At 60.4% G+C, this 17,660-nt stretch overlaps 1 protein-coding gene across 2 annotated transcripts in view; it reads left to right on the plus strand.

The window, feature by feature from the left end:
• The window catches only part of PRKCB (protein kinase C beta), a 131,363-nt gene that overhangs the window by 103,595 nt on the left and 10,108 nt on the right, over window positions 1-17,660 (plus strand). For both annotated transcript variants that reach the window (XM_075435985.1, XM_075435986.1), the window contains exons 14-16: window positions 1,683-1,763; window positions 2,034-2,141; window positions 8,348-8,488. In XM_075435985.1, coding sequence (XP_075292100.1) covers window positions 1,683-1,763; window positions 2,034-2,141; window positions 8,348-8,488 — 330 coding nt within the window. The remainder of the gene's footprint in view (window positions 1-1,682; window positions 1,764-2,033; window positions 2,142-8,347; window positions 8,489-17,660) is intronic.

Consider the following 17,660-nt stretch of genomic DNA (forward strand, 5'->3'; position numbering starts at 1 on the left):
CAGAGCTGAAACTCGGCGTCTGATCGCGGCGGGAAGGGTCAGCCCGCGTCTGGCCCGGCCGTGGGACGCTGTCGAGGCACTGGGCATCGCGTCACCGCGTTTGGGCGTGGGGCTGGACCAGGACCAGGGCAGAGAGACGACTGGCGTCGCTCTCATTCTCCAGTCGTGCCTCGGTGCTGGTGCTTCCGCGGGGTGGAACTGCTCCCTGCTTGGGTGGGCGGGCAGCACCCCGCCTGCTTCTCGACGGAGCTCCCGGTCGGATCCCGCGGGACACGGCGAGGGTCTGTGGCAAGGGCAGGGGCGGCTGGACGTGACTCCTGAGGTCGCGGGGACGGGAGCTCGCCGGGGAGCAGCGGCAGGAGCAGACCTCGGCAGCTGCGTTGCTGTGCGCTTTCTCCTCTGATTAGCATACGATTTGCATTTGTGCTTGAGCGCAGGAATCTTTGCAGAATAGAATTCTGTAATTAGGATTAATAAATTGCGTAATTGTTTTGCATGAAGTAACAGATGGCACAGCCCAAGGCCTGCCAAACCCCAAACGCTGAAGTGACGCCCAGCAGCAGCAGCCCAGCCATGAAACCGGCGCTCGAAGACCCTGCGCAGCGGAAGGGAGCCCGGGGGAGCCCGGCTCCTGCCGCCGTCCCGGGGTTGGACCTGGGGGGGACAGCGGGGGGGCTGCGTCTGGCAGCAGCCCCCGGCCCAGGGCACGGACCCGGCGTCTCGCTGCACGCCGGAGCCCGGGAACGCGGAGAGCCGAGCGGCAGCGGCGCGGGGGGAAGGTGCCACGGGGCTCTCCTGGGGCTGGGGCTGTTCCTCCGCCGGCCGGGTCTGTGCCGGGGGTCTCGCTGACAGGGGCCGAGCCCCTCGCTGGGTTCAGCTACGGAGCCCCCGGGCGAGGTCGCTTGCTCTGCAGAGGCAGGGGGGCTGGGTGGCTTTGCTGCAGGGCTGGGGGATTGTGAAATTCAGGGAATTTCAGGTTTTGCAGAGTAAATCATGGAAAAATACAAAAATTCATATTTCGGTTCCTTATCCAAAATAAACGTTGGTATTTTTAAATTTAAAAAACAAAACCACCAAACCCTGAAGTTACATCATTATTCATTTTAACTCCGAAACAACCACACTGCTCGGGTAGGGCTGGGCCCGCCGGTGATCGGGTTATTTTGCGCGGGATGTTCTGCAGTGAATGACGCAGAGCAAACCGGCCGCTGGGAGCACGGAGGGCTTGGCTGCCCCTGCGCTGCGGCTGTGTTTTGGAGGGCCACGCACCGTCCCCGCGGGCCAGACCCTGCGCCTTCGAACCAACCGCGCGGAAATCCGGGGGAAGAAATGGCGAAGTGCATCAGGGTGAGCAGGGCCGGCTGCTGCTCCTGCTCCCAGATGCTGGCGGGTTGGGAAGAGCACGGCGAATACGCTACAGCTTCGGCTGAGTGTCTGAAATCACCGTGAATAGTCTGGTTTTTTCTAATAGTGCACATTGGAGGGCTGCTGATTTTTTGCAAGCTACTGAACCCATTTGCTATCTTGTGTTCTGTTTATAACTGTGATTTCCCCCCGTTCGGGGACTGGTGTCTCAGTAAATAACCCGGTCCTTTTGACCAGGACTACAGCTCGAGATCAGTTTGCATTGAGCCAACAGGTTAAAAATGGGAGCGTAACCCTGCTGTTTGTCTTGGTTCCAGATAATCGCTTACCAGCCCTATGGGAAGTCCGTGGACTGGTGGGCGTTCGGAGTCCTGCTCTATGAAATGTTGGCTGGCCAGGTAATGCGATGCTCGTTGATTCCTCTGGGATTCTGTTAAACTCCGTTGTGAGCATGTGCTGAGGTGCAATCTGCTTGGTCGCTGGCCCACGGCAGGGGCCGTCCCCTCGGTGCTGGGGATGGAGCCGGGGGTGCCGCCCCAGGGGCTGCGCTGCCGAGCGCCCAGTCACCGCGTGGCACAGCCGGGGCTGCTCCCGTGGCTGAGGTCGCAGCAGCAACTGGAGCTCAAAGATCAAGCAACGCCCCTGAACCTGTGTTTGCTTTGCTCTAGGCTCCCTTCGAGGGAGAAGACGAAGACGAGCTCTTCCAGTCCATCATGGAGCACAACGTAGCCTACCCCAAGTCCATGTCCAAGGAGGCAGTGGCCATCTGCAAAGGGGTAAGGGCTGCGCTGCGGTGGCTGGGAGCAGGGAGAAGCGCAGCCGGTGGGCGCAGCGCTGGTCCTCGCCCTCCCCTCACCCTCCCCTCACCTTCCCCTCGCCCTCCCCTCGCCCTCCCCTCACCTTCCCCTCGCCCTCCCCTCGCCCTCCCCTCGCCCTCCCCTCCCCGGTCCGGGCTGCAGGCTCCCGCGCAAGGCAAACCTCCCAGAGCTCGGCTGTGTTCTGGTGCCCGTGCTCCGCTCCTAGGACCACAACTTGCACTATTTTATCAATATGTGCTAAAAATGGTTAAAAATAATATCTAGGTCCTTTCTGTGCCGTGACGCTGCTCGGGGCAGAGCCTGGGGTCGGGCTGGAGGGCTGGCCTGGCTCCGCTCCGGTGAGCGGCAGGAACGCTGGGGGGGATGTGGGCGCCGAGGACATCGGCCCCGAGACCCTGCTTGTGGGTGGGTGACACCAGGGCAGTTTCCTGCATCTTTGCCTGAAGCGAAAAGCGACGCTCGGAGCGAAGCAGTGTGATTCCGAGACAGCTTTCCCGGGAGCCGATGCGGGGCCTGCGTCCTGCGGAGGTTTCCGCTTGGCGCTGGCGAGGGCGGCTGGGGGCAGCTGGAGCCGCGTGCTGCTCTGCGCCGCTGTGGGTCAGCGCAGCCTGCTCGTTAGCTCATTAGCTCTTAATTTGCGGTGCAGCTCTGCGTTGCCCGGTGTCCTGAGCTCTCTGTGGACTGGGCCTAGGCCACACTTAAATGCAGTCTGAATTAATTTGCGCTGTGATGAGTAACGGCTGGCGAGGTCCTGCTGCTGTTACGGGTACGGTTATTGCTCGGGACTGCGCCTCAGCGCAGGCAGCCGGTGTCAAACGGTGCTATAAATACGTGTTTGTGTAGGAATTTCAAAAATGTTTGCTTTTAATAGTTAATATTTAAAATATCTGAATGTTCTATGTCTCAAAATAGTGTTTCTATCTACAAATGACACATCTTGCGCTTAGCGCTCCCACGGCAGCATTTCGAAGGCTCTCTCAGCGCTGCCAGGATTCAGAGCTGGTGCTGAGGAGGGGAGTTGGCTCGTCTGGTGGGGTGAAGCCGCATGGGTGCTCCCCGCCGGGCGCGCAGGGAGGGGACACTGCCCGGGCCACCCGGCACTCGCCCTCAGCAGAGCGTGGTACGGCAGAGTCCCTGACTCGGAAACCCCACTGGTGGCCCAAGGGGCAGCTTCCCCGGACTTCCTCACCCTCTCTCCTTCCTCCTGCTGTTGTTGGCTGGGACATCAGGGGAAGCTGCTCCGTGTCCCCGGGCGGGCTGGAGGGAGGGCGGGTGCTCGGTGATGCTGAGCACCGTTCTCCCCCAGCACCCAAGGGAGCGGGACAGACCTCACCGTCGGCTCCGTTTGCTGTTGCGTCAGTCCGGACGTGAATGCCGTAAATAGACGAGGAGAGACCACGGCTGCAGCCTCTGCTGGGTGTAGCTGTGCAGGCTTTTCTCACGTCTGGAGATGTGAGGCTGCAGGGGAGGACGTTTAGCCGTGCGTGGAGAGCTTGGTTCTTTATTAATTCTTGTATTTTTTTGCAGCGCAGTGGTGGTTGCCTTTGTCCCTGTTGTGTCAGGGACGTGCACAAAAGCTCCTGACGTTCTTTACCTCCACCAAACTGCTACACCAGAAAGTTTAATCAAAAATACGTGCGGTATTTATGAACCATCAATATTGACATTTTCCCCTGGAATACCATAAAATCTGTCTCCGTTGGCCACGGGGCATGGGAGCCACGCTGTGTGCGTTGGTCCGTGGCAGGTCTTCCGGAGGGCAGAGACCCAGCCCTGTGTCAGTCCGGGGGGCAGGCGGCTGGAGAAGCCTCCACTCCTACACGTGAAGGGTTTGGGGTCTCACCGCCGCGCTCTCCAGAGCGATTCCGCTGTTCCCCCGCGGTTTCACTCCGCCGTGCCGGTGCCAGTCGTCGCTTACTGTCACACAGCTCCGAGATGAAAAGCATTTGATCCTGAAAGCCTTGTATCGGCCCGAGCCAAGAAACAAGTGTTAATCAGAGATAGTTGGCTGGGAAGCAAAATGGAGAGTTACCCAGAACACAGCTCCTCGACCCGACAGGCAGCGTCAATTGGCAGATCAAACGGAGCGTTTCCCTCCTCTGCTGTCAGCTCGGATTTGTTCCCGGAGGCTGATGCGGGAGCGGCCGCTTCCCTGCTGCAGGTAGCGGAGCTCTGCTCTCGGGAGCTCTGCCGTGGCTACCAGGAGCCAGGCTCCCGTCTCGGAGCCGCGCGCGTCTGCGTGCCGCTGGCCATCGCGCACGGAGGGGTTTGTGCCCGAGCGGAGCAGCCCTTTCCTGGTGAACGACTGCGCGCGAACTCCATCTCCCTCTGCGCTCTCTGCCCGCTAGCAGCGGCGGAAGCCAGCGTGTTTTCGGCGGTGATGAGTGGAGGTGTTTCGAGGGGTGTTCCCATGGGTGGTGCTGCCCGGGAGAAGCAGCCATGGCCGTGCGAAGGGCGGCTGGGCACCGTGCCGGGGGGTTTGCTGGCTCTGGCTCCGGCGTCGCGGTGGCACGGCTGTGCCACGCTGAAGCGTGTGCCGGGGCGGCGGAGGGGCCAGTGCCCTCAGGGGAAGGTCCCGGTGGGGGCTGCTGCCCATCAACAGAATCCCAGCGTGGTGGGGGTCAGCAGGGCCCTCTGTGGGTCACCCAGCCCAACCCCCTGCCCAAGCAGGGTCACCCAGAGCAGGGGGCACAGCATCGCGTCCAGGCGGGTCTGGAATATCTCCAGAGAAGGAGACTCCACAGCCTCCCTGGGCAGCCTGGGCCAGGGCTCCGTCACCCTCAGAGGGAAGAAGTTCTTCCTCGGGTTCAGCTGGAGCTTCCTCTGCTTCAGTTTGTGCCCGTTGCCCCTTGTCCTGTCGCTGGGCACCACTGGAAAGAGTCTGGCCCCGTCCTCCTGACACCCACCCTGCAGATATTTAGAGGCATTTATTAGGTCCCCTCTCAGCCTTCTCTTCTCCAGGCTGAACAAGCCCAGCTCCCTCAGCCTCTCCTCGCAGGAGATGCTCCAGTCCCCTCCTCATCCTCGTAGCCCTGCGCTGGACTCTCTCCAGTAGCTCCTCACCTCTCTTGAACCGGGGAGCCCAGCACTGGACACAGCACTGCAGATGGGGCCTCACTGGGGCAGAGCACAGGGGAACAACACTGCGGTCTCGTCAAATGTGGGCAGAGATCTTCTGGGTCAGCTTTGCCTCTGGGTGCAAAATGTGCCTTTGGTCACCAAGCCCGTGAGCACACAGCGTGCGCTTGCCCTGCAGAGGCGAAGAGGAAAGGTGCAGCGTAGCAAAGCGGTGGGGTCCGGGCTCGGGCTTTGCCGTGTCTGCGCTCCAAACGTCGGACGTACGTTACGGGTGATTTGGTCTAAAGCGTCCTTCCTTAGCTGCAGAAGCCTGAAGCGTGCTCGCTGCTTCGTGACAGAGCACTGGAACAGGTTGCCCAGGGAGGCTGTGGAGTCTCCTTCTCTGGAGATATTCCAGCCCCGCCTGGACAAGGTCCTGTGCAGCCTGCTCTGGGTGACCCTGCTTCGGCAGGGGGTTGGGCTGGGGGACCCACAGAGGTCCCTTCCAACCCCTACTATTCTGTGATTCTGTGATCAGTACGGGGATTAGAGCAACTTGTTCCTGTTTAATGCAAACAAAGCTACATGATTCTCCTATGTAAGCCAGGAGAATCAATCTGCATGTTTATGGGGTCCTGTATATCGATAACAGATGGAGCCTTCCTGCTCACATGCATAAATGCACAATGGGAAAACAAGATTATTTCATTTCTGGATGCATATGTTGAAAGCACTGAAGGACTGCGCTGTGGAACAGCTCTGGTCGGCCTCAGAGGCAGGCACGTGTGGTAGAACATCTTCTGCGATTCGTTACTGGGCTGAGCTGCTCCGAGCGCGGCGTGCCGAAGGAGCGGGGGGCTTAACCGCGGCACCTCACTTGGGGGTGGGGGGCACACAGCCGCCGGCACGCGCCCGGGCTGTGGCTGGAAGAGCTCAGGGGCAGAGGAGCGTGGCCAGGGCTCGGCGGCGTGGGCAGGGCAGCGCGGGGCTGGGGGTCGGCGGATGCCCGGGGAGCCGCGAGGGCTGCGCTGGGAGCCCCTCGGGGACAGGGATGCTTTTTGCTCTCCTCGAGCGGGGCCGAGCGGGGCCGGGCTGGATTGGCAGGACGCTGTCCGGAGCCGGCCGAGGGGATGCGATCATCCTCTGGCTTAGCTGAACAGCAGGCAGCTTGAAGCGGGTGCAGTGAAAGCCGAGGGGCGGTGGGGCACGGCAGCCGGCGCGGACAGACAGACGCCTGTCCGTGTGCCGAGGGCGATGTGAGAGCAGGCGGGTCACCACCTGGCTAGGCATCGCACACCGGGATTTCTGTGGTTTTATAAGGACCCGCATGCTGCGGTACCGAGAGAGACAGTTATTGACAAACAGAAAGTCAAATGGGAGTTAGAAAAAAATCTCGCTGTTGTTCTTGCTGCCTCCTGGCACCCCCACGGCCGCCCCGTCCGTCCCCAGCCCACCGCCAGCAGCCCCAGCGCGTGTCCTCGCGCCGGGACGGGCTCCGCGGGGCTGGTGCTGCTGCCGGCCCCGTCCGTGCCCCGAGGAGCGGTCGGTCTCGCCGGTGGAGATGGCTTGTCCAGCCCGGGCAGCCGGGCAGGGCTGGCTGTTGGCGCTGGGCGTTCCCGGGGTGCGGCTGGTCCAGGGATGCGTGGCTCCATCGCCGTGCAGCTGGCTGCCTGCGCGGCGGGCCGGCCGGGGACGTCGTGCCGTTTGCTAGCAGAGTCGTTAGTGGCTCCGCTCTTACGTCACGTTTGTTGGGATTTTTTATTTTGGGATTTTTTTTGGAGGCTTTTCCTTGCTTTCGGCTCCCTGCTGCAGCTCTACGCTTGAAGATCGGCCTCCGTGAGCGAGTGTGGTCTGTGCCCTCGCAGGTGGCCGGGCTGACTTCTGTCGGACGCTTACACCTCGGGCAGAGGAGCTCTGCCTGGGCACGGGGCCTGGCGGGCTCGTTAGCTCCCGGGGCTCGTTAGCTCTGCAGGGCTCGTTGTCTCCCCGTGACTCGGCAGGCTGCCTGCTGCCCAACACATTTATTTTTGTCAGGAGATGCTTGCTGATAAAACCCTCGTCTTTCGGGCCGGCCGGTCTCCGCAGAGGGGTGGGGAGGTTTCTTGGCCCTGCGGCCGGGGCGAGCTGCGGGTGCCCCGTCCCTGCCGGGGCTCGCCGGAGGGCACCGGGGTCTCCTGCGGACCCCTGGCGCTGGGACCCGGAGCCAGCCTCGCCGCAGCCCCTGCAGAGCTCTGGGCTCAGCTTGAACCCTCCTGCTTCCGACGAAGTCGTCCTGCTGCTGCAGGCGTGCGGCTCGTGTTCTCCGCGGGTACCAGCGTCTCCTGAAGCTCTGGAACCCCCCTCCGATCTCTGAACACGGCTCAGACGATGCCCCCAGGATATTAACGCTTGTACAGCCGCCCCGAATTCCCCCGGCCCGTTTGGCTTCCCTTGCTGAGCCAGCAAAGAGGAGAAGTTCAGGTGACGAACAACAGGAGCGGACGGTTTGCAGTTTTTTCTCCAAATTTGCTCTTTCGTCAGCAATACGCCTCTTGTCCGTGCTGCCGCGGTTCCGGGGAAGCGGGGGTTCTGCTTCTAGGGCCATTGACAGCTGCTGAGGGCAAACTGTTCGTCTTAAATGGGCAGTGTCCTGTAAAATTAATTATGCAGATGCTGAGGGACTGCGGAGCAGCTCTGCACGCATCCTGCTCCCCGCGTCGTAGCAGCCTGGTGAGACCGCAGTGGTGCGGGGAGCTCTGCCAGCGCCCTGACGTTATTTCTCGGTGAACCAGTTTCGTTCCTAGAGGAAAGGGTGATGTGCGCGTCCCACCCCGTGCTCACCTACCTGCGGTCTGCTTAGTCTGCTGTGGGAAGGCATTGCCAGCCTGCCCCGTCCCTGGAGCTGCTCCTGCCTCTCCCTCTGTCCTCTGCTTCAAGCACTGAGAGCTGGGAGAGGAGCCGGGAGCCCGTGCTGGGGTCCGGGCACTGGTGCGGGGCGTCCCGGGGCAGCGGCCGCGTGGTGCCGGCTGCCCAGCCGGGCATCGCAGCACCCGGGGGGCTTCTCAGAACGGAGCTTTTGGGAAGCAGTCGGACACTGAGTGACTGTCTCTTCTCTTCCTCTCCCCAAGCTGATGACCAAGCACCCTGCCAAGCGACTGGGATGCGGCCCGGAAGGCGAGCGGGACATCAAGGAGCACGCGTTCTTCCGCTACATCGACTGGGATAAGCTGGAGCGCAAGGAGATCCAGCCGCCCTTCAAGCCAAAGGCTGTAAGTGTGGCTGCGTGGGGCGCGTCTCTCCCACCCGCGGGCGCAGGGGTACCCGCGGGCGCTGCCCGTCCCGCCCGCGGCACGGAGGTACCGCTTCACTCTCTGCTTCGCGGACCGCGTCTCCTCGGGCTGGGCACGTGTCAAACCCTGCTGCGGAACGAGAACTCTGGGATGGCTCTCGCTCCGGCTTGCAGGGGTCAGAACACCGCGCGTCCCGCTCACGGAGTTGGAGGTGTTGCAGTGCTGTCTGTCTGTCTGTCCTTCCAGCCTTGCTGTTGGGTTTTTGCCTCCCTTCTTCTTCTTCTTCTTAACCTGAACAGATCTCTTTTTTTTTTCTTAATCTAAACTTCATTTCAGCATCCAGCTCAGCACCACAGTCTGTCTGAACTGGCCACGGAGCTGTATCTCACTCAACAGTTTCTCTCCAAGGTGAAGCGGTGGAAGGCTGGAGCCTGGCTCACGTGCGGGCACTGGCGTGGGTGGAGGGGAGCTCTGCAGCCAGGAGGACCCGGCTGCTCGCCCTCCTCGCTGCCTGGCTTTGAGCTGGGTTCTGCCAGCGAGGGAGATGCTGGGAGTGCGGGGCTGTACGGGGAGATAAGCTGCCGGCAGCGAGACCGGGCCGGAGGCGTGAGTAACCGGAACAGGCGAGGCTGCCGGACCGCCGCTCGGTCCCGCCGTCGTCGCGGTGCCATGCGCGCGCGGTGCCATGCGTGCGCGGTGCCGCAGCCGGAGCCACAGAGCCCGTCTCGTCGCCGGCTGCGCGCGGGGCTCGTGCCGAAGCAGCGCGAGGGCTCGCTGGCTCGCTGCAGCTCTCTGCCTGCGCGGTCTCTGCCCTTCCCAAGGCAGCGTGAGCGGGCAGCAGTGACCGCGTAGACGCGGGGACAGGGACGTGTCTCTCTGGATTTCTCTGCTTCTCTTTGCCGCTGTGGGGCTGGCGGGCACAGCTCTGTGTGAGTCTCTGCACGGTGGTCCAGGTCCTTGAGGCGTGGGCTGGTTCATGCGTGTCCGCCGCCTGCACGCCTGTTGGCTGCTGTGCCCTAGTTGGGTGCTGGTGTCTTACAGCAAACTGTGAACCCGAAGTTAAATCTGATTTACATGGCTGATATGGACTGATATTTACGCCCAGTGATTGAGGTGGGGGCATGGCATGCTCTCTGAACCCATCATCCTGGATCACAACTCCGAGTCCAGAGATGCTCCATGTGTTTAACGGAGGCTTCTCCTGCCTCGCTGCCCTGGAGAACCTCGGACACAGCTGCTCTGCCTCTGCTTTACAGTAAATCTGTTCTTTTGAAGGGAACCCTTCAGTGCTTGGAAAAACTCTGCTTTTGGGCGAAACCTGGAGTGGCAGTCTGTCTGGTGGAGGGTGCTTGGCTCTTTAGCTCTCCTCCCTCCAAACGCCTCTCTGCTCTAGCAGCCTTTTCCCTTCCACAGCTCCTTGCTTGACCGAACAAATATGAGCAAAGCACCCATTAGCTGGGCCTGGTGGGAGCCTCCGCAGCCAGCATGGGGGAGCAACCAGGAGGTCTGCTCCTCGCCCCGGCGATGCCCGGCGTGCGATGGGCACTGCAGGCTTTAGTTTCAGACACGTATATTTGGTGCTGTCCTCGGAGCCTTGCACTGCCACGGCAGAGAGCTGCTCTGTGCAGCGCGGTCTCGGGCTGCCTGCTGCATCAGCCGAGAGAAAAAAGTCCCATTGCCCTTGCCTGGCTCAGAAATGGGGAGACTGGTAGGCAACTGGTGGTGGCTGTAGCCCGGAGGTCGGAACTGCTGCCTGCTCTCCGTTCCCGCGGGAGGAGTGGGGTCTGCAAGGCGTTAGGGCGTGGGAAGGCGTGAACCTGGAGATCCAGGTACAGCAGTGCGCAGGTGTCCGGGGCTGTTGGTGCACACCGTGAGCTGCTGGCTTAGGGCAGGATCCGACCTTCGTGCAAAGGATGCCGAGACGCGAGGCGGGGGGGTCTGTGAGCTCCGGCCGCGGCGGGGACGCTGCTCCGCACCCGGAGCCCGCCGGGAGGGCTGAGCCGCGGCCGCGGGGCCGGGTGCTGCGAGAGCCCGTTCCTCCTGGGATCCGGAGCTCCTGCTGTTCCCCACCTCCGCGTTCGTTTGCTAACGAAGCTGTTGCTGCGTCCCTGCCCTGCGCCTGCCCTGTCTTCTGAGCAGGTCCCAGCGATGCTCTTTGCCGTGGGTTATGGCATAGCCTTATTGTTTCGTGTTTTACGGTCAAAAACAATCGAATTCTGTCAAAGGTGCGTTCCTACTGTTTTAAAATGTGCAGTTTTTGACCTGCTTTAGACATCTTATCTCTCTGAAAATCCTTTTGACGCCGGTCCTTGGAAGGGGGACGGTAAGCTGCCGTCTGCCGCATCTCACCCGCCGGCTGGTGCTGGGGAAAATTCCCCGTTTGATGGGGCAGGAAGATTAGCAGAAAGGTGGACGCAGATGATTTAGGATTTAGGTAGGATTAAGACAACTCAGGTACCTGCTGATAGCTGATATTTCACCAGCAGTGCGTCTGTGCTGGAAAACACCGCTCCTTTCATGCCAGCTGCGAGCGCGGATCAGAGCAGCGCAAAGAAAATCCAGGTTTGGGCACCTTCACAGCGCGTCTGGGTGGGTCACGAGGAAGGACGCTGCTGCTGACCTTCAGCCGTCGGCGCAGGGCTCCAGCGCCTGCTGGGCGGGGGTTGTGCTAGCCTGGCTCCGTCCCTTGGCTTCAGTCTAATTATTTTAACGTTTTTTTGAAATAAGCCTCTATAAAGGTAAGGTTACGGAGATTGTCTGCAAGTCAGAATTTCAAAATGTGGGGTAATAAGCAAATGTGGGCTCGGGGTCTGCCCGCAGATGCCCACGGCCCGCCTGTGCTCCAGCTTCAGCCCCGGGCGAGCAGAGCCCGGTCCCAGTTGCCCTTAGCATCGTGCCAGCGAGCGCTGCGTCTCGGAAGGTGTCGTTAACTCGTCTTTGCTCACTGCTTTGCGGGGTGCTGTGGCCAGGCGGGTGCGGGAGGTGCGATGGGGGCACCGGGGAGCGAGCGGCTGGGTGGGCAGCTCCGGGTTCTGCCTCCACACCTCTCCCCGCTGCGCTCGGCCCCGCTCCGCCCCGCTCTTCACAGAAGTGTCTTTCCTAGTTATCCCTTCTCTAGCACCCACCTTATTTTTGCCACGTGTCGATGATTCTGTGTCATGCCCGTGGGTGCGAGCGAGGGCTCCCGTGCCTTCCAGCGGCCGCGTGCCGGGCAGGGCTGCACGGCGCTGCCCAGAAGCCTGCAGCGTTTTACCCCAGCAGCAAAACGGACACGTCAGCCGCTGCCTGCCTTGGTGTCACCTACCCGGAGCGGAAAATAAATTCCCGAGAGCTCCCTGCTTTGCGGCTGATTAACCTTTATCACCGAGACGGTAACGAGACAGCTCGGGCTCTGGGTTGTCTTTGGTGCGCAGAGGCTCGGCGGGTTTGACGCGGGGCTGTGCTTGGCGGCTCCGTGGCTTGGCGCGTGCGTAACAATTCCTTTCGTGGGTCTGCAGTTACCCTGGGAAGTGTATTTACACTTGCTTGCTTTTTCTGTCTCTCGTTCGAGATAATTACTGTTTTTGGTATCTAATTACTCCTTTACTTTACATAAAGCCTAGTGATATGAAAAGTCTCCTCGTTTTGAAAGCACTGAAATCACACGGTAGAGCACAGGATTACTCACAACAGGACGGTGGTTTGAAAAAATTGCTTTTAATCTAATAATTTTTAATTGCATAAATTAATTTTCCTCTAACTGCATTGAATTAATTAATACTGAAATGCCATTTATAGACCCGGATTTGTAAAGACTCCAGTTCCCTGGTGTCGGCATTTTTGTAGCTTTATTTTCAGTCTTTACGAGGTGAGTTCAGATGTTTGCGTAAGTAATTTCCTAATTGGATGAGATTTCGGGATTGAGGGGGCCCGCCGCGGGCAGGAGCGTGCCGTGGGGAGGCGGCCGAATGCGTGGAGGTTGAACATCTCCTCTGGGAATCGCGACGAGATTTGCTCTGGTAGCCTCAGGGTCCTGCAAAGGCCGGCTCTGAGATTCCCCTCTGATTTTTCCTCCAATATTTTCAGTACAGCGGGCAGAAACTTGGTGGTGTTCGCAGGAGGGAGATGAAAGCCAGGGTCCCACATCAGGTAACCCTCGCAGCGAGTGCTCCCAGCCGTGCCTGGAGCGAGGAGGAAGGCGTGCCGGGGCACGCTGAGCTGGGGTCTGGCATCGTTAGCCGGGCGCTTACGAACGAAAAGCATCATCGTTCCCCCTGCCCAGCGCAGCGGGGCCCTTGGTGGGGTCACAGAATCCCAGAATCCCAGCATGGTGGGGTTGGCAGGGCCCTCTGTGGGTCCCCCAGCCCAACCCCCTGCCCAAGCAGGGTCACCCAGAGCAGGGGGCACAGCACCGCGTCCAGGCGGGGCTGGAATATCTCCAGAGAAGGAGACTCCACAGCCTCCCTGGGCAGCCTGGGCCAGGGCTCCATCACCCTCAGAGGGAAGAAGTTCTTCCTCGGGTTCAGCTGGAGCTTCCTCTGCTTCAGTTTGTGCCCGTTGCCCCTTGTCCTGTCGCTGGGCACCACTGAGCAGAGTCTGGCCCCGTCCTCCTGACCCCCACCCTGCAGATATTTGTAGGCATTTCTAAGGTCCATTCTCAGCCTTCTCTTCTCCAGGCTGAACAAGCCCAGCTCCCTCAGCCTCTCCTCAGAGGAGAGATGCTCGAGTCCCCTCCTCATCCTCGTAGCCCTGCGCTGGACTCTCTCCAGGTCCCGGGTGCGGGCTGCAACCCGAATTCCCCCAGACGTGATGCACCTACTGCCAGAAGCATCCGAGAGCCCTGGTCCTGCCGGGGGGCAGGGAGCCCGGCTTCCAGCCCGGAGCAGCACCGGGACGGTCAGACCAGCCCACGAGATGCCTGCAAGGCCGGCGGGACTGGGGCTGTACCACTGGTTTGGGCCAAAAAACTGGGAAATGGAGCGCGTGTTGAGCCCGCTGCTGCTCCTCGGCGCTGGGAGCGAGGGCTTCGTCGCAGCGGGAGAGCAGCCATGCTCGGCTGGTGATGATCTTTGATTGCATCTCGGGGATCAATGGAAAATATTTTATTATGCCTTTTGCCTCTATTTGAAATCAAGCTAGAAATGGATAAAATAAAAAGGCTATCTTCCAAGCTGACAGGTTTATTTCTGTGGCTGGAAGAAGAAGTCATTCTGTGCTGGCTATAAATATTAGACAGGACACGTTGGGGATTTATGTAAGCTGAATTCCCACCCTCCCCCTTGCTCCGTTCAGGGTGGAGTGATGCCTGTACATGGATATAGCACTGAAATCAGGCAGCTTTTTCACAACGTGGCTTTAGATAAGTGTAAAAATCCGTACAGCGTGTCTCCCGTGCCTTGCCGAGGAGCTGAGCTCCAGCAGCTGTCAGCTGCCGCCCGCAGCGGCGTGGGTCCTGCCTGCTCTCTCCGGCCACGCGTCTGGGCCAGACCCGGCGTCTGCAACGCCGGCAGCGTGGGGCTTGGCCACGGGGATGAAACCTGCCGCGTTCCCAGGAGCCGCGTGGCTGCCTGCGGCGGCTCGGGACGCGTGCGTGGGCACAGCCGCCAGACCTTGGGTTTGGGCTTCAGCGCCTACAAACCCAACGACGATTTCCAGCCCTGAAGTGTTTCTTTGATCCGTGTGAAAGCTCCCCGAGAGGAGGATGTGCTGTGTGTTCTGCTGACCAGGCCGTGTTCCGGTGCATCCACACAGAAAGTCTGCAGGAATAAAAGCGAACTTCACGAAGCTGGGCATGAAACGCCACGGACAGATGAACTTCTGAAATTTTCCATCCAAATATTCTTGCCTTATTGCATTACAGTGAGGATTATTTCTTGCCAATATACGTACTAAAAATGTATTTGTAGTTTCTATCCCAATAACTGGAAGCATTTCACAAGGTTTAGTTTTTAAATCTTCGGTGGGGCTGCTCTTGTTTGATTTTTTTTGTTTTCCAAGAGACAGCGCATCTCTTTGTGGCAAGAAGGCGGCTCGTGCTGTCAGACGCTTCACGGGAGCTGCCTCGCGTGTCTGCACCGAGGGCCTGGAAGCTAATAGGCAGTGACAGCTGTATTCTCCCTGCACTGTGAAGCTTTCGCTGTGTGTTGGGAGTTGATAGAATCTGCAGGTGAGCGGCTTATTAGCAGGTAAACCCTGCTATGTTCTGAGTTACTGCACTGATAACCTTCAGCGCTGCAGGCTTGCCCGGTAATCTTGCTCATGGTTTGCTGTATCTGGGTGCTGAGGGGGAGGACCAGCGACAACAGGGCCTCGAGAAGCCCCTGCCTCTTTGTTTTGTGACTTTAGCTTCCAGGCTTAGTGGAGCTGGCAACTTCAATTCTGGGAATTTATTTTCTATTCTGATGTTAATATGATGGCTCTCAGGAGGGCGTTTGGCTGATGCTGACGTGTGGAACCTCTAACGCGTACTTTTGCAAGACTCCAAAGCTGTGCTTGATTGCATGGCCTGGAGCAGCGACCAGCTCATCCCCAAAAAACTGGAGCTGTGACAGGTCTTGGTGGAATTCTTGGCCGTGGGAAGCGTCCGCCCGTCTGGAGATAACCGTGCTGTTCGTTTCGGGACGGCTCCGAACCTCGCTGCTGCTCTGGAGAGGGGTCTCTGCCAGGCTGCGAGCCCCCGGGCCGTGCGGTGCCCGCTCTGAGCAGCCCCAGGAGCGGAGACCCCAGGCTGGGACCAGGCGTGGGCTGCGGAGGGGAGCGCAGGGACGGGCACCAGAAGGTCCCTGTTTGGCCCCGTCGTGGGACGCGGAGCCTGCGCCTGCCCGGGCGACGGGCACATCCCCGGCGGTTTGCGCCCGCCTGCTGCTCTCGGGAGCCAGGTGCTCGGAGAGAAGAAAAAATGTGGAGAATTGCCTCGGGATGGGAGCCGTGCAGCACTCGGGGAGTGGCAAGGGACAAGAGCTGGGGGTTTTTGTAGAGAGCAGCTGCCGGGCTGCGCGTCTGCCAGTCTGCTCGCTGTGCTTGGGTCCTCATGCTCCATCTCTTACTGGGTTTCTGTTGGTATCTGAGCTGGGCTCTGTGCTTTCTGGCGCGGGGACCCTCACCCTTTCTTTGGAGCGGGTGTTTTCCATTTGGATTTCTGTGCCTGAAAGCAGGGATTTCTAAAAAGCTGTTCCAGGAGGGGCACGATGCGGACGGCGTTGTGCTGGGAGCGCGACCGAGGGCGGCTGGGGCAGGCTCTCCGCAGTGCTCCGATTGAAAAACCCCTTCGTGGGCTGCGGGAAGAGGCCTCTCGGGCTGCTCTTGGGAAGGCTTCATTTTCGGTACCCTCCTGGTGAACTGGTTTGCGCTGTGTTTGCGTGCTTGGTTTGGGGCGGATTTTGTTTTCAGAGGCAGCGTTCGCTGGGGCTGCTGCTGCAGCGCGTGTCACCGCGGCAGCCCGGGAGAGGTGCGGGAGGGGAAGGTGCCTCCGAGGCCCCCGAGCAGGTTCGAGTGCGGAGTTAGAAACCACGGTGAGCTCACGGTCACGGCCAGGAGGTGCGTGTGGCAGCAGAAGCTTGACAAGTCCAGGCTAGCAGCGTGCTGTAGGTGAAGACACAGCCTTACAAAATGCGAGAGGTACCATGGTGCGGCAGGGCGGGCTCAGAGGCTGGGGGAACGGCGTTCGGTGTGGCTGTAGCTGGAGTTAAATCAGCTCACACGTTACCCATGGGACTTTTTGCAGAGGCTTGGGGATAAGGAGTGTCTCATTCGGTGCTGTAAGAACATGCAAGAGCTGCCAAAGGAAGGTGCCGTTGGGGGCTGATGGATGATGTTCACGTTGCTTCCCTCACACCTCCTCTCTGGCAGAGGAAGGAGCTGGGAAACGCTGAAGTTTACACGTATTTGTCTTTAATATTTTATTATATTTAGTCTGACGTTTATTAAAAATGTAAATCTGTTTCCTTAGCAAATGAAAGCTAAATGCCAGGAAAAATTGTTGCAGCACTTGAAGTATGCATTCTCCATGGGGAAAGGAAGGAGAGCGCTGAGGGGCCGGGAGGTGCTGGCTTCTGCGCCTCTGCGGAGAGAAGAGAGCCCGGGCAGCATCGGTTGTGTGGCGGCTCGGATAGGAGGGGGAGGTCGCCAGCCGTTAGAGCAAAGTCGTTGCGTGCAGCTCAGAGGGCCGCGAGACGCGTGTGAGAGGTGGTAATCGAGCACAAAGTGTGGCTGCCGCGGTGACCCCGTACCCACCTGTTATTAGCTATTGCTATTATTATTGTATTAAATCATCACTCGCAGCACGGGAAGTTACAGGACCTTGGTTTTGGTTGCGAAGAAAATGAAAGAAGGCGTTTGGCGTGTCTCCCTGCTGCAGAGACGGCAGCGCAGCCGGCCGGCTGCTCCACCACTGCCCGGGAGCGATGGGTGCCGAGCGAGCCCGGCCGGGTCTGCCGCTGCCCGGGAGCGATGGGTGCCGAGCGACCCCGGCCGGGTCTGCCGCTGCCCGGGAGCGATGGGTGCCGAGCGAGCCCGGCCGGGTCTGCCGCTCCCAGGAGCGATGGGTGCCGAGCGAGCCCGGCCGGGTCTGCCGCTCCCGGGAGCTTCCCGCGCCCCGCGCTTTCCTGCCCCGCAGTGCCGTGACGGCCGGGACTCCAGAGCTTCTGCTTTCTTCTCTCCTCTGCTTTGCTGGGCGCAGAGCTTGCCGGTGCTCGTGGGCTCCTGCCCTGCCTGAAGCAGGGGTGGTCGTTAGCTGCCTTCGGGGGCAAGAGGGACAAACGCCGCTGGGTTGTAGGGATAGCCAGCCTTGTCCCGTTGCGGCGGGGAGCCCGGCTGCTGCGCGGCAGAGGGCCGGTGGCCGGGAGCACCCCAGTGCCCCAGGTCCCGCCTGCCTCGGGCGAGCGGCGCGCCGGCGTGGGTCTGACGGGCACATCGGGGCGGGACGGAGCAGCCCTGGGGGTTCCCGGGCACGGGTGCCTGCGTTCGGCATTCAGCTGGCAGCAGTTTGCGAGAGCTCTGCGGAGGGCGAGAAGCCCTCTCCTTGGGCAGGAGCGAGGAGAAGCCTCTAAGCAGTCCGGACGCGGTGAAAACGTCCCGCTGCCGGGGCGGGAGGGAGGGATGGCCGCGCAGGTAAAGCCGCGGGGTCTTTGGGAAGACGCTGCCGTGTGCGTGCCTGAGCCTGAGAGAAGGCACA

Source organism: Opisthocomus hoazin, chromosome 15, assembly GCF_030867145.1.
Source record: "Opisthocomus hoazin isolate bOpiHoa1 chromosome 15, bOpiHoa1.hap1, whole genome shotgun sequence".
Taxonomy (NCBI): Eukaryota; Metazoa; Chordata; class Aves; order Opisthocomiformes; family Opisthocomidae; genus Opisthocomus; species Opisthocomus hoazin.